Here is a 13,806-nt window from a genome sequence, read left to right on the forward strand (position 1 = left end):
CTTGTGTTTCAGGAGTCATTCTTAAAGAATTGGGAAACAATTCTAACTTCAGCGTAAAGAGCGAGGTTTTGAGGAGGGGGCAACCTCCTTCAACCTCCGTAATAATTTCTGTTCGTTTTAAGTTTTAATGTTGCTCCTAACTTTCAGTTGAAAAAAATTTGTTTTTTTTTTAATTTAATTTCTGATCGTTTTCTAAATAATGACAGGAAATCCGGCCCCACCTCCACGGAAATATCCTCTTGACAATTCAATCCCGGTGAAAATTTACACCAGACAATTACTCTTAAACCCTCCTTGCGTAAAATTGAGACAGAAAAGAGAAAGCAAGACATATAAAAAGAATTTTGTATAAGAATTCCTGCAAATTCCCGCAGTGTATAATTTCCCCTGACAAGTTCACTCCCTGGAAACTTCCATCCCCATGGAAAAACCCCCAGCATAAAATTTGTCCCCCTCATCCAAAAACCTATGCATGCATCCCAATAACAAATACTATGAGTAAACAATGGAAAAATTTTATAATTTAAAGATCTTTCCCCTGTGGCTGTGGGGAGGGGGGGGGGTCATGTTATACCCATAAGACATAGTTATTCGGCATTTTAACTATAATGAACAAAATGGCTATTTCAAAATTTTGATCTGATAATTTTGGGTTAAAAAGGGGCGAGGGAGGGGGCCTAGTTGCCCTCCAATTTTTGGGTCACTAGGACTTTTAACTTTGGTTCGAATGAGCCCTCTCCTGATATTCTAGGACCACTGGGTCGATACGATCACCCCTAGAAAAAAAAAAAAAAATGAACACGCATCCGTGATCTTTCTTATGGCAAAAAAAAAACACAAAATTCTCCATTTTTGCAGATAGGAGCTTGAAATCTGTACAGTAGGGTTCTCTGATACGCCGAATCTGATAGTGTGATTTTCATTAATATCACTTGATTTTTAGGAGCTGTTTCCCCCTTTTTTCAAAACGGGAAAATTTTCTCAGGCTCGTAACCTTTGATAGGTAAGACTAAACTTAATTAACTTTATATATTTGAAACTAGCATAAAATGCCAATTCTTTTGATATATCTATTGGTATCAAAATTCTGTTTTTTGGAGTTTCGGTTACTATTGAGCCGAGTCACTTCTTACTTACTGTTCGTTACCACGATCTATTTCATTAAAATACACATTGTGTTAGAACAGTGATAATTAACGAATCGTGTTTGATTTCAACAAGCTGTAGTAGTTAAACAAATTTCGAAGTTTCTTTTATACAATTGTAAGGTCGTATTATACACCAGGTTGTCAAATCGATTTAACCCCGTTTTTAAAAGTTTTACTAAAAACGTGTAAAAATGCTAAGAAATTCGAACTTAGAAGAATAAAAACGCTAAGAAACTTATGATCAACCTTGTTTTTATAACTATCTTTATAAACTTATTTTATAATTTTTTTTTATAAAGTTAAAGAAAAGATTCCGATGACCTTTTCTTGAGGATAAAAATAACATTCGCTTCAAAATTGACTATTCAACAAATTCTCAATTTGGCTGTCATTTTTAAAAAGAATTATAAACCATTGTGTAGCTAAGCTCGAAAATACTTGGGAAATTCTAACTGATATTCGATTTAACCTCCCTACTACATTCGTTATTGCCAGCAAAAGCTGAGTGCTCTTATGAACAGCATAGTCAGTATAAAAAACCTCAACTGTCAGCAAAGATCCGATAAAATTCAGAAAACCTACTCAGATTCAAGGAGCACAAACTATTACATAATACAAATGCAAGTTTTAAAATTTAGTTCTACAGCAGCAACACCGCCATCTATCTGTTAGTCACATTAAAGTAGATGTCAGTTATACCGTCTATCGACACCTCCAAAAACTGCTTAGAAATTAGCGTTAATCTACGAGAAACGTAGCTTTCTGGTGGTGTTTAGTTTTCAATTAGAAAAAATGCGGATTAGAAAGTACCATATCTGAGACAGGTACTTTATCTTACTCGTATAAACAGTATTTTTGACTCTATAGGTTATTTTTGCAAAGTAAAAAAACGATGGTTTTCAAGAGTTCTTTCATTTCATTGATTATGCTTCTCAAGGACTGTACTTGAGCTCCTGGACAATTCTGAGCAAAGAAAAGAATTTCTACCATACACCATAAAATAATTGGACAGTGAACTCTTGCCAACAATGGACCTTCCAACAGTGAGCTCCACTCAGTTAAAGGGCATAATGAACGTTTTTTCCCCATTATATTTCTTTCCAAGGCATTTTTTTCGGTATTATTGTATGCAATCATTGAACTTGAATCTACAAATCTGGTATCAATTGAATAGGAGGAAATTGGTTTAGTAATGCACTGGATTTAAATTTCTAACCGCTCTACACCTATACGCATAACCATAAAAAAGGGCCACTTGGGCCTTTAGCCCCATCAAGTAGTCAACTACCGGAGCCCACTTAAAATAAATCATATGCAGTGGGCAACAAATGACTGATTTTTAGTCTAATGTTGAGATTTTTTACCAATTAATTCAAAGTAGAATCACGCTTTTATCTCCTAACGTGCTAGAATCTTAAAAGTAGTCGATTTTTCTTTTTTAAGGAATGAATACAAAGTTGAATCACGTTTTTATCTCCTAATGTGCTAGAATCTTAAAAGTAGTCGATTTTTCTTTTTCAAAGAATGAATACAAAGTAGAATCAAGCTTTTATCTCCTAATGTGCTTGAATCTTAAAAGTAGTCGATTTTTCTTTATTAAGGAATGAATACAAAGTAGAATCAAACTTTTATCTCCTAATGTGCTTGAATCTTAAAAGTAGTCGATTTTTCTTTTTCAAAGAATGAATACAAAGTAGAATCACGCTTTTATCTCCTAATGTGCTTGAATCTTAAAAGTAGTCGATTTTTCTTTATAAGGAATGAACACAAAGTAGAATCACGCTTCTATCTCCTAATGTGCTAGAATCTTAAAAGTAGTCGATTTTTCTTTTTTAAGGAATGAATACAAAGTTGAATCACGTTTTTATCTCCTAATGTGCTTGAATCTTAAAAGTAGTCGATTTTTCTTTTTCAAAGAATGAATACAAAGTAGAATCACGCTTTTATCTCCTAATGTGCTTGAATCTTAAAAGTAGTCGATTTTTCTTTTTTAAGGAATGAATACAAAGTAGAATCACGCTTTTATCTCCTTATGTGCTAGAATCTTAAAAGTAGTCGATTTTTCTTTTTTAAAGAATGAATACAAAGTAGAATCACGCTTTTATCTCCTAATGTGCTAGAATCTTAAAAGTAGTCGATTTTTCTTTTTAAAGGAATGAATACAAAATAGAATCAAACTTTTATCTCCTAATGTGCTAGAATCTTAAAAGTAGTCGATTTTTCTTTTTAAAGGAATGAATACAAAATAGAATCAAACTTTTATCTCCTAATTTTCTCGAATCTTAAAAGTAGTCGATTTTTCTTTCTTAAGGAATCATTACCAAATAGAATCAAGCTTTTATCTCCTAATGTGCTAGAATCATAAAGTAGTTGATTTTTTCTTTTTTAAGGAATGAATACAAAGTTGAATCACGTTTTTATCTCCTAATGTGCTTGAATCTTAAAAGTAGTCGATTTTTCTTTTTCAAAGAATGAATACAAAGTAGAATCACGCTTTTATATCCTAATGTGCTTGAATCTTAAAAGTAGTCGATTTTTCTTTATAAGGAATGAAAACAAAGTAGAATCACGCTTCTATCTCCTAATGTGCTAGAATCTTAAAAGTAGTCGATTTTTTCTTTTTTAAGGAATGAATACAAAGTAGAATCACGTTTTTATCTCCTAATGTGCTAGAAACTTAAAAGTAGTCAATTTTTCTTTTTTTAAGGAATGAATACAAAGCAGAATCACGCTTTTATCTCCTAATGTGCTAGAATCTTAAAAGTAGTGGATTTTTCTTTATTAAGGTATGAATACCAATTAGAATTACGCTTTTAACTCCTAACGTGCTAGAATCTTAAAAGTAGTCGATTTTTCTTTCTTTAGGAATGAATACAAAGTAGAATGACGCTTTTATCTCCCAATGTGCTAGAATCTTAAAAGTAGTCGATTTTTCTTTCTACCAAGAAAAATTCTTATTTTTTAAACCATAAATGAAAGCCATAAGGGGAGTCACGACATAAAAGTTAGTTCTTGAACAGGTATGAAATGTTAATAATGAAATAACTAGAGAAAGTAAATCAGCTCAAGTTAAAAGTATTAAAAAACACTTAAAAACAAGTTTTTCTATGCAAAAAGTAACCCTCGGGGTAACTGTTCATACCTCTGCAAGAGTCCAGAGGATTTTTCGGCAGCGGTGACATTTTGATCAGTAAATCCAGCAGCTTTTGACAACAACAACACGGTCAAACTTCTAGTCTGCATTGAAGTCTTCCCATCAGCAAGAATCTTCCTTAAACAGAAGCAAGATATGTGGTAGCATTATTATACCCATTGGTGCATATAATTCTAGCTTAACCCAAGGGAGATAGATCAGAGGGTTTTCATGGATAGGGCCGAAAAATGAAAAAATACATTTTCAGGCCACCCTTTTTAAGATAGAAGCTCCTTTAAACCAACCTCACAGAAGAACGGGCTTTGGATACAGGCTCATATTAAAATGTGATGCAGGGAGCCACAGGGAATGTATTTTAAGTTTGTGCAGTAACTCCCAGTTCCTTTAATAACAATTTCTGTAAAAAAAACAAAAAACACGACCCCCCCCCACTGGACTCCGTGGCGCAACAATAACTGTGAAAGAAGAAAGAAAATAAAAGAATTAAATAACAAAAAATTAAAGAAGCAACATGATGTTATTTACCACCACTAGTTAATCAACTTTTTAATAAAAAATAAAACAGAAACACACAAAAAAATGGAAGAAAATACAATCCCGGCAACCTACAATGCAACCTGAAAGAATTGGCAAGGTGACGCTTGCTGTGGATTGTAAACAATATTCAGTCTGGGGGTGTAGAGATGGAAAATTTCTAACCCATAAACAAGTGGTGGGAGTCTGTGTAGGTATTTTGAAACATTCACTGATATTGTAAACCGCAGGTGGCAGTCAGTCACTCTTTCCCTTAGATACAAAAATGTCAAAACGACCTGCCCAGTATATCTCTGCGACATCCATGAAATGCATAAAAGAAAATGAAAAGATATTTTAAGAAAGCTACAGAATCATGTTTGTATAGGAAGGCTGGTGTGGATCTAAGCAGAGATTCCAACTGATCAGCATCCCTCAAAATTTGCCTAAGATTGGCACAAGGACAATTCGAGCCGGGAATGGCCCACAAAGCACAAGAACCATTCAAACCGGGAATGATCCACATGGCACAAGGACCATTCGAACCGGGAATAGTCCACAGAGATTTTGATGACTCCAGATCCCACAAAAGAATGAAACGAGTCTATTGACCGAAGATATTAGCAGCTTATAGTTCAAACCTAAAAATCACTGAAAACGGTAAAACGTTTCATCAGAAAAAAACTCTTAACAGAATAGAAGAAAAGATTAAGGAATAAGCAGGGAAATGAAAATTCAAAAGTGTGCATGCTCGCGGGAATATTTAAATTATTTTGCTGCTGACGGTTAAGTTCTTTGCCGGCATTCTTTAAATATTATTAGACAAACATTGAAAATAGGGTCGTTTTTAGGCTTATGTTAAAAGAAAGAAAAACAAATTAAAATTAGGCACATTATCGGGGTATTCGGAGAACAGAGATGATGAAAGGTGATTTGGGGAAGTTCACATTGAAAAAGAAGAAAAATATAGACCCCCCCTCCCTCCATAGAAAAAGAAAATCATGGAGTAAAAAAATTTATTGAACATTATTTTATACAAAAAGAAAAATTGTGATTGATAATATTGTCGCAATATGTCAAGACTGAAGTATTTCTTACAGGAAGATTTGCATGATAAAACGTCAAGTGTGGGTCGACGCTGATGAAGTTGTTGAAGACAAAAAGGCACCTTATGAGAAGTAGATCGAGTGCCAGTGTGTTTAATGGGTGGGTGCAGAATAAATATAGAATGATAATTCATAATGCGTTCATAATCCCGTCGATAAGGCATAAATATTTCAACCATTGTTCCTTGATCCCCCAGTGAATCACCAGATTAGACCAAAGGGGTGCAAAATAAGAATTTTCATTTTTTGGGACCCCGGTGGCTCTGGAAAATCAAGATCATTCCCAACGTCACCGGAAAAAAGGCGGAATCAAACCAAAAGAGCTTTACTACGCTTTTGAAAAGTTACATAAGCACAACAAAGCACTTATGGCACAAGAAAGGTTTGTTATAACAATTTGACCCCAAAATTATTTATTTAACATTATTAAGTCCAAAATGCAGACTTTGATTAGGAATTTGGAATTTAAATTAAATTTTTCGACTTGAGAAAATACTCTAAAAAAACATGAAACATTAATTCCAGCATATAAGCAATTAATAAAAATGCTAGAAGCTAGTAATTATAATGAAACTTTGCCGAATCCCATAAAAAGATGGACATGAAAACCACATGAAATTTTCTAAGATTGTTGTTTCAGCGGTTTCAAAACTATGAAGTTTCTAGGACAGTATCACATTTTAATCACTTTTGCCACGTTCAACCATGAATATAAATAAGCAAAAAGTTGGCAAATTTAATCCCTTTAACTTGGCAACGCTTTTTGTCCATTAAAATCTAAACTTTCAGAGTTTGCTGCTTCCCAGAGACAACGGTACCTTCAAAGCAGAGCTACATCTTCTTAAGTTGTTTGGTGCCATGTGTTTCTGGCTTATTTTTGCTGATTTTTCAGCCCAGTTTATTTTATTTTTAATTTGGTGTCCGGTGTTTCTGGCTTATTTTTGCTGATTTTTCTGCCTAGTCTTTTTTTTTTTTTTAATTCGGTGTCCCATGTTTCTGGCTTAATTTTGCTGATTTTTCTGCCTAGCTATTTTTTTGGTTTTTTGGTGTCTGGTGTTTCTGACTTATTTCTGCTGATTTTTCTGCCTGTTTTTTTCCTTCTTCTTTTTTAATTTGGTGTCCCGTGTTACTGGCTTAATTTTGCTGATTTTTCTGCCTAGTTTTTTTTTTGTGTCTGGTATTTCTGACTTATTTCTGCTGATTTTTCTGCCTAGTTTTTTTTTTCTTCTTTTTTAATTTGGGGCCCCGTGTTTCTGAATAAATTTTGCTGATTTTTCTGCCTAGTTTTTTTTTTTAATTTGGTGTCTGGTGTTTCTGACTTATTTCTGCTGATTTTTCTGCCTAGTTTTTTTTCTTCTTTTTTAATTTGGTGCCCCGTGTTTCTGGCTAAATTTCGCAGATTTTTCTGCCTATTTTTTTTTTTTTTTATTTGGTGTCCGGTGTTTCTGACTTATTCTGCTGAAAAATTAATTTAAAAAAATTTCCTAAAAATAAGTTTTTCAAAGAAAAGTGAAGGCCATTTTAAACTTAAGCTGAGCAGATAAAAATACCTGTTAAAATTAAAACTAAAAACGACCAGAAATTACTATTAAAGAATAAATGAACCGCAAAACGACCAGAAATTAAATAAACAATCATAGGAAAAACATACAACAAGTAATAATATAAATGAGTAAATAGATCTTAAAGCTAGTAATGCCTAGATTGAATATGAAAATCAAGCTTAAAACTAAAAAATATTTTGCTATTGAAGTATAAATGAAACTCAAAACGAACAGAAATTAAATAAACGATCAATGCAAACAAGCATACAATAGATATTAATGTAAATTAATAAATAAATCTTAAAACGAGTGAAACCTAAATTGAATATACCAATCAAGCTTGAAACGAACAAAAATTACTACAAACAAGAGCTTGGATATAACCTCCTTCTCTCACTGTAAAAGTCTAAAACCTACTGCGTCATTGGCACTTTACTGAAAACTCTATGCGGCTTGAACAGTCTTGGAAAGTATAAACAACATCAAATTGAATATTTGATATATAATGATATTAGTTGTTGAAAGATCCATCAGTTCAAGAATTTACTTCACTCTAATTTTATTTTTATTTTCAATGCTGTAAGAACTGGAAAAGAAAATATTTGTTATATAATTTGTTTTCAGTCAAGTGCCAACGACGCAGTAGGCTTTTGGTTTTTATGTACAGTTAAGGAAGAGGGCAGTTTCCAAACTCTTGTTTGTAGTGAAACTCGTCTTGAACAAATCTAAATAGAACTAGCAAATTAAACTGAATATTTGATGTATAATGATATTAATTGCTGAAAGCTCATCAGTTAAAAATGTTACTATAGTTTTAATGTTTATTTTCAATAGCAATTTCAAAAGAAAATATTCTCGATAAAATTGATTTAATAACACCAAAGTAGAGACTTTCTTTGAACAACCAACTGGGAATAATTAAAACCCTAAACCTAGACCGAACTAGGTTTAGACCCTAGACCTAAGATCTAAAACCATAGACCCTGAACCTAAACCCTAAACCCAACTAGGAATAACTAAACCAAACTACGGTACCGATAATTTGTCAATAATTGCGGATAAAGACCACCAATAAGATAACACCAAAAAATGGAAGCCGTCTCGTAATAAGTCCTGTAATTTGAGCAATACAATAATATTGGGCAGTTTATGGTAAAACAACATTATGGGGCAATTTTTACATTATGAGTTTAGCTGTTTAATTAGCTGAACTTAAACAAAGTTCAAATAAGTTGAACTTGAACTAGGGCTAATTCCTGATTTGTTATTCATTGGCTGGTCCTGAATACAACCTCAGCCTTTAAAAACTCAGTCTAAATTGATTTAGCTTGATTGCCATGATTAGTGTCAGCTGAACCTTGATATGACTAAAATCTCATTCTGGCTAGGTCTTAATATAGTTTAAGATATAAATATTGCATTGCACTTTTAGTATTTATGTTGTTAATAAAAAAGCAGGACTTACTTGGCTGTTTTCAACAAAGGGTGACCACTTCCCACGAGTGACCTTAAATGGTAAGCAATATTTGACATTTCATCACTTAATAAAAATCGTAAATTCAGGTAAGATGTAGTGTATCCTACCACTTTTTCTGCATCCAATATAGCTTTACTCCAATCTGTTTTAGCATTTGGGCTTCGAAATCCCTGTAGAAAATTTGTGAATTGGGAAACTTTGTGAGTTGTGCCCCTAGGAAGCGAAATAGAAGTTTTTGGTTTTAAAATTCGGGCGAGAAGTTTTACTTGATGATTCATCTCTGAAACAAGAATACATGTTTAAACATATATAAAAACAAGTCCAACTTTAGAGTAAACAACATTAATTGTCTATATAGCAACATGACACAGCACATGGACTAGGTGTTTACAGGCCAGTGGCGAAGATATTAAATATGGTAAATGTGCATTTACAGGCCATAAACTCGAAAAAAATTTTTATAGGAGCCCTTCAAACCAAACTTTTAATTGCAGCATTTGTGTAGATATGCTATGCACACTATCTTACTTTATACAATTGAGATGGGGCTGTAACACCCAGCAATTCAATAATTCGAAAACAATCATATGGTGTTTTACATGGTAACTGAAGTGAATATCTTAGTGGGCTCAATAAATGGATTCAGTAGATTTTGAAATGCTAACAAAAGAGGATCTTCTCAGAAGTTGACAGTGGTGTGCCTCAGGGAACAATCTTGAGTCCAACATCTTTATTAACGATGCTCCAGAAGCTGTAAGAAATAAGACGAGCCTTTACACTGATTATTCAAAGCTTATTGGCTCTTCAGAGTCATCAGTTACAAGGAGCTTCCATACAGGAGGACATGTATTTGCTTTCACTTTTGACCTGTAAGTGGAGGCTTGAATTTAACATCAAGTACAAATTGGTGCACTTGGGAGAATGAATGTATAATGGCAGTAGCATATGATTGGAGGGGATGGCTCAAGACAATTGATTGATTCTTCAGCAGTTGGGGGAAATTTGGAACACCCCTGAACAAGGATGATCAGCAAGCAATAGAATCTGTCAAAAGACAGGCAACAAAAGCTGCAGATGGATGCAAGAATCTTGACTACACATCTCAATTGAATAGGCTACAGCTCCCAATGCTTGTGTACAGACATTGAAGAGGTAATGTCATAATGACTTATAAGCTTTTGAATGCTGACTCCTCTTGTCAAAAGCTCTTTAAGTTCGACGAATCCTCCAGGACGAGGGGGCATAGCAAGGAGTTGTCCCAGAAGAGGGCAGATCCAAGAGTCCATCACCACTACTTCTCCAATAGAATGATTGCCCATTAGATAGATAGATAAATTGTATTTCATACAAATATAAACAACAAAAATAATTAAATAAAGCCAACAGAGAGCTAAACTCGAAAGGAAGGCTAACAATTATTACAATGAGTTCATGTACACCAAAAATAGAGACAAAGAAGATAAAGTATGTTTATGTCAATTTTTTGGATCTGGTTAAAAGAAATATTAAGAAAAGCAAAAATAGAAAGAATTCAGTATGGTATTATACATAGAGGCATTTCTACATTTATGGGTTAGTATATGAATCCAAAATGTAAGGAATATGATCTTATCAGCACTTATTAGGCATTTCAATGACCAATAAGAGAATCAGAGTTTCAATTAAATACAGTAAATAAAAATTGAAGCAATTAAATGATTCCTGGAGTGGATACCCCTCTACCAAATTTCATGACAAAACTACAACCAATTTGACCAATCTAGTAATAGTATGAATATCAGTATAAAAAGCATTTAGTCTATTTTTTCAATGATTTCTTATTCATTCAGGAAATTATATTCACTGTATATCTACATTCTTATTCTTGAATGATTGAACCTTTGTTCTATTGACATACGTAGATGGTGCATTCATTTTCACTTTTGAAAGTTTTAAAACAAGAGAATCAAATCTTGAACTGATAGATTTTAGGAAGTAAAAGCACCTTAAATATCAGAGGAAAAAACTGACCTGAGCAAATGCAGGGAAACAGGAAGCATAGAACGTTTTTCAATTTTCCAATTAACTAGATTGACATTTGTACTTGATGATAAGGTTTCAAAGGCAGCATATTTGGAAAAATATTAATGTGGAACATATTGTGAAGTGTAATGGACCCCTAAATTTCCTGTTTTCCTTATGTTAAAAATGAGCATGGATTAATTAAAACAAAATTATCTGCTCAAAGTAAAGAGCAAAGTTGACACTTAAAACAAGCTTTTACACAGTTTTAAAGCTACTTAACAAATTGTAGTTTTTCGAAATTATTGGAGGGGGAAACTGGGCCCCTTACCCCCCCCCCCCCCCACCACTTCAACAATGCCAGTGCCCTTTAATGGTCTCATATAAATCTAAACTATAAAAGAAACTAACCAAAAAATGATGAAATTCTTACTTTATGATATGCACCAAATATCAATGAATCATATTTCCTTGTTTTTCCCTATTTTTATATAGTAAATCCCTTTCAGAGTTCCAAAATTAGAGCAAAAAGGTCATCATTTGTTATGATTCTTGAGATAAGTTTTGTATGGGCACCCACAAGCTGAATTTTAGGGGGGCTAACCTGGTCTAATTGGCACTTCCAATGTTGAATATTGACCCTGGTGCCACCCTGGTACATCCATTGAATGCCACCAACGAGAGGCCCGGCTGACTGCCGCCAAAGTGTTGTAACGCTGCTGCCGGCTGAGGCGGCAACATTCCGCTGACTTTGAATTAATTTGAGCTAATTCTTTATTGCATCAACCGCAATGTTGGAAATTTTCTTTTTTTGTGTGTGGATAATGATTTTGATTTTCTGCTTCTAAATCAAGTGTGGTTTTCAAAATTTAACAATCAAGTGGACATACAAATAGTTTGCAAAAATTTCTTATGCTTCCAGGCTGAGTTTTTATTCAGCACTAGTTGTTGCAGCACATCTATTGAATAGACAATTGTCTTTCCAAGAGACACCAACTTAAATTCCAGGTAGAAACTTGAGATTTAAGGACCTCTCTATTTCAAGACACCTTGGTATTTCAAAAAATCAATATTTCTTGAGTCCTTGCCATTGGCAGGTGTTTATAAATACTGATGTTTTGGTGTCATGACATAGCAGCGTTACTTGAAACGGTAGGCTCTGAAAATTCTCAAGTTCCTAACTGTTAAATTCTGAATTTAAAGTCACTGACAAGTAATGTGTTCTCTTATTTGTCATAAAACCACTGGAGGTTAAATAACTAGGAGCAGACTAGGAGGTGTTTAATTACAGGAGGGGGGCCTATTCCGGACATTGACAGAAAGGAATGGGCAGGAAGCTACAAATGCAGGTCTCCCTAATCACCATCTCAATAGTTATATCTATTATACCACCTAGAAAATCAATTTTTCTCTACTAAGTCTGTCTAAATTTTCTTAATAAGTATTTCCTTAGTTTGAATATTTCACCCATATACAATGGTAACTATTTTAAATGCACAGACATTTAATAGTAGAGACCTGATTGTAATTACAAATTTAGCTTAGCCCAATCTTGAGCAAAGGATCTTAAAATTGAAGTTCTCAATCATGGACAGATTCAATCACTGACATATGTGGTGAAACAGAGTAATCATATTTAAATAGACTTGGACATAAGATTGTAGTCAACCAATCCCAACTATCTGCATCAGGTCCTACAAAATAAAAATACTGAATGGCGGTTCAATTTTTTAATTGATGCAATGCATTGTTAAAAGCCAATTGCTTCCCAGATAAGATATTATCACAGATTCTGTTAGGTTACAAAATATTATTTTGTTGATTTATATAAAAACAATCAGAATTAATTGGTTCATTATAAATGGGGCTTAAATAGGTTTCTCCAGTGTCTCTATTGAGAGCCACCTTTTGGTGAATATACTTTTCTTTCTCAACTGCCTCCCTGAGAATTTGTATGAGACCTTTAACAGGGGCAATAATGGAGGTGTTGCCAAATAAAATGAAAATAGGCAGTGGTGTTTATTGGGTTCCCTGTTCTTGTGGTTGTTCCTATATTGGAAGAACCCACCAGAAGTTGGGGGAGAGGTTGTTAAAACACAGGTCCTCAATCGACAAAGTTATGGGACTACGCCAAAGACCTGAGACTTTTGCTTCTGCCCTGGCTCAACATGTCTACGACAATCCACACCATTTCATTTTATTTGATAACACCTCCATTATTGCCCTTGTTACTTTTTATATTATCGTTGGATCTTTATCAGTATTTTTCTTTTTTTTAATATTGTGCACTGAGGATGGTCAAGCAGAGGTCTTGACCAAAATATTTGCATTGTAATCTGCGTTTTTTCACTGACTTGTATTATCCTCCTTTCTCTCTTCTTTTTGTTTTGTTACTTCTCTTGATGAATAACAAAGAAGACCAGCATCCAGCCAGCAAATTGCAAAGTTTTAAACTTGTGAATACGCCCAAATCTGATTTAAATTAAAGCTGGGATTTGAGAAAGACTGATCAAAACAAAAATATTTGCAGTCAACAATGATTGTACCAGCAGTGCACTGCTGCTGCAATTTTTACCCCGCTGCTGCCAACCTTTCCTCATTGGCACAGCACTGGGGTCTAGTTGTATATTCCAAAAAAGCAAAAAAAAAACTCCAATCAATACTCATCTATCAGGCCCGTAACTGTTTCAACCAGTTTATGCAAGCTTTATAAACTATTGTTTATAAAACAGCTCGAAGAAAATATTACACACCTACACATAAATTTGGCTTACAACATGGCATTGGATGTGCAGACGCCCTTGCAGTAGTTACTAATACTCTGCTTGATGTTTCTTGTACAGGTAGTTCACTCGCCTTGGCG

At 33.9% G+C, this 13,806-nt stretch overlaps 1 protein-coding gene across 2 annotated transcripts in view; it reads right to left on the minus strand.

Annotated features, from left to right (window-relative positions):
* The window catches only part of Pdss2 (Decaprenyl diphosphate synthase subunit 2), a 36,116-nt gene that overhangs the window by 12,715 nt on the left and 9,595 nt on the right, over positions 1-13,806 (minus strand). For both annotated transcript variants that reach the window (XM_089093659.1, XM_089093658.1), the window contains exons 2-3: positions 8,931-9,222; positions 4,291-4,419 (exon numbers count right to left, since the gene is read on the minus strand). In XM_089093659.1, the coding sequence (XP_088949785.1) occupies positions 4,291-4,419; positions 8,931-9,220 (419 nt within the window). In that variant the 5' untranslated portion in view covers positions 9,221-9,222. The remainder of the gene's footprint in view (positions 1-4,290; positions 4,420-8,930; positions 9,223-13,806) is intronic.

Source organism: Artemia sp. Qi Xiang Cuo, chromosome 8, assembly GCF_049724085.1.
Source record: "Artemia sp. Qi Xiang Cuo chromosome 8, ASM4972408v1, whole genome shotgun sequence".
NCBI lineage: Eukaryota > Metazoa > Arthropoda > Branchiopoda > Anostraca > Artemiidae > Artemia > Artemia sp. Qi Xiang Cuo.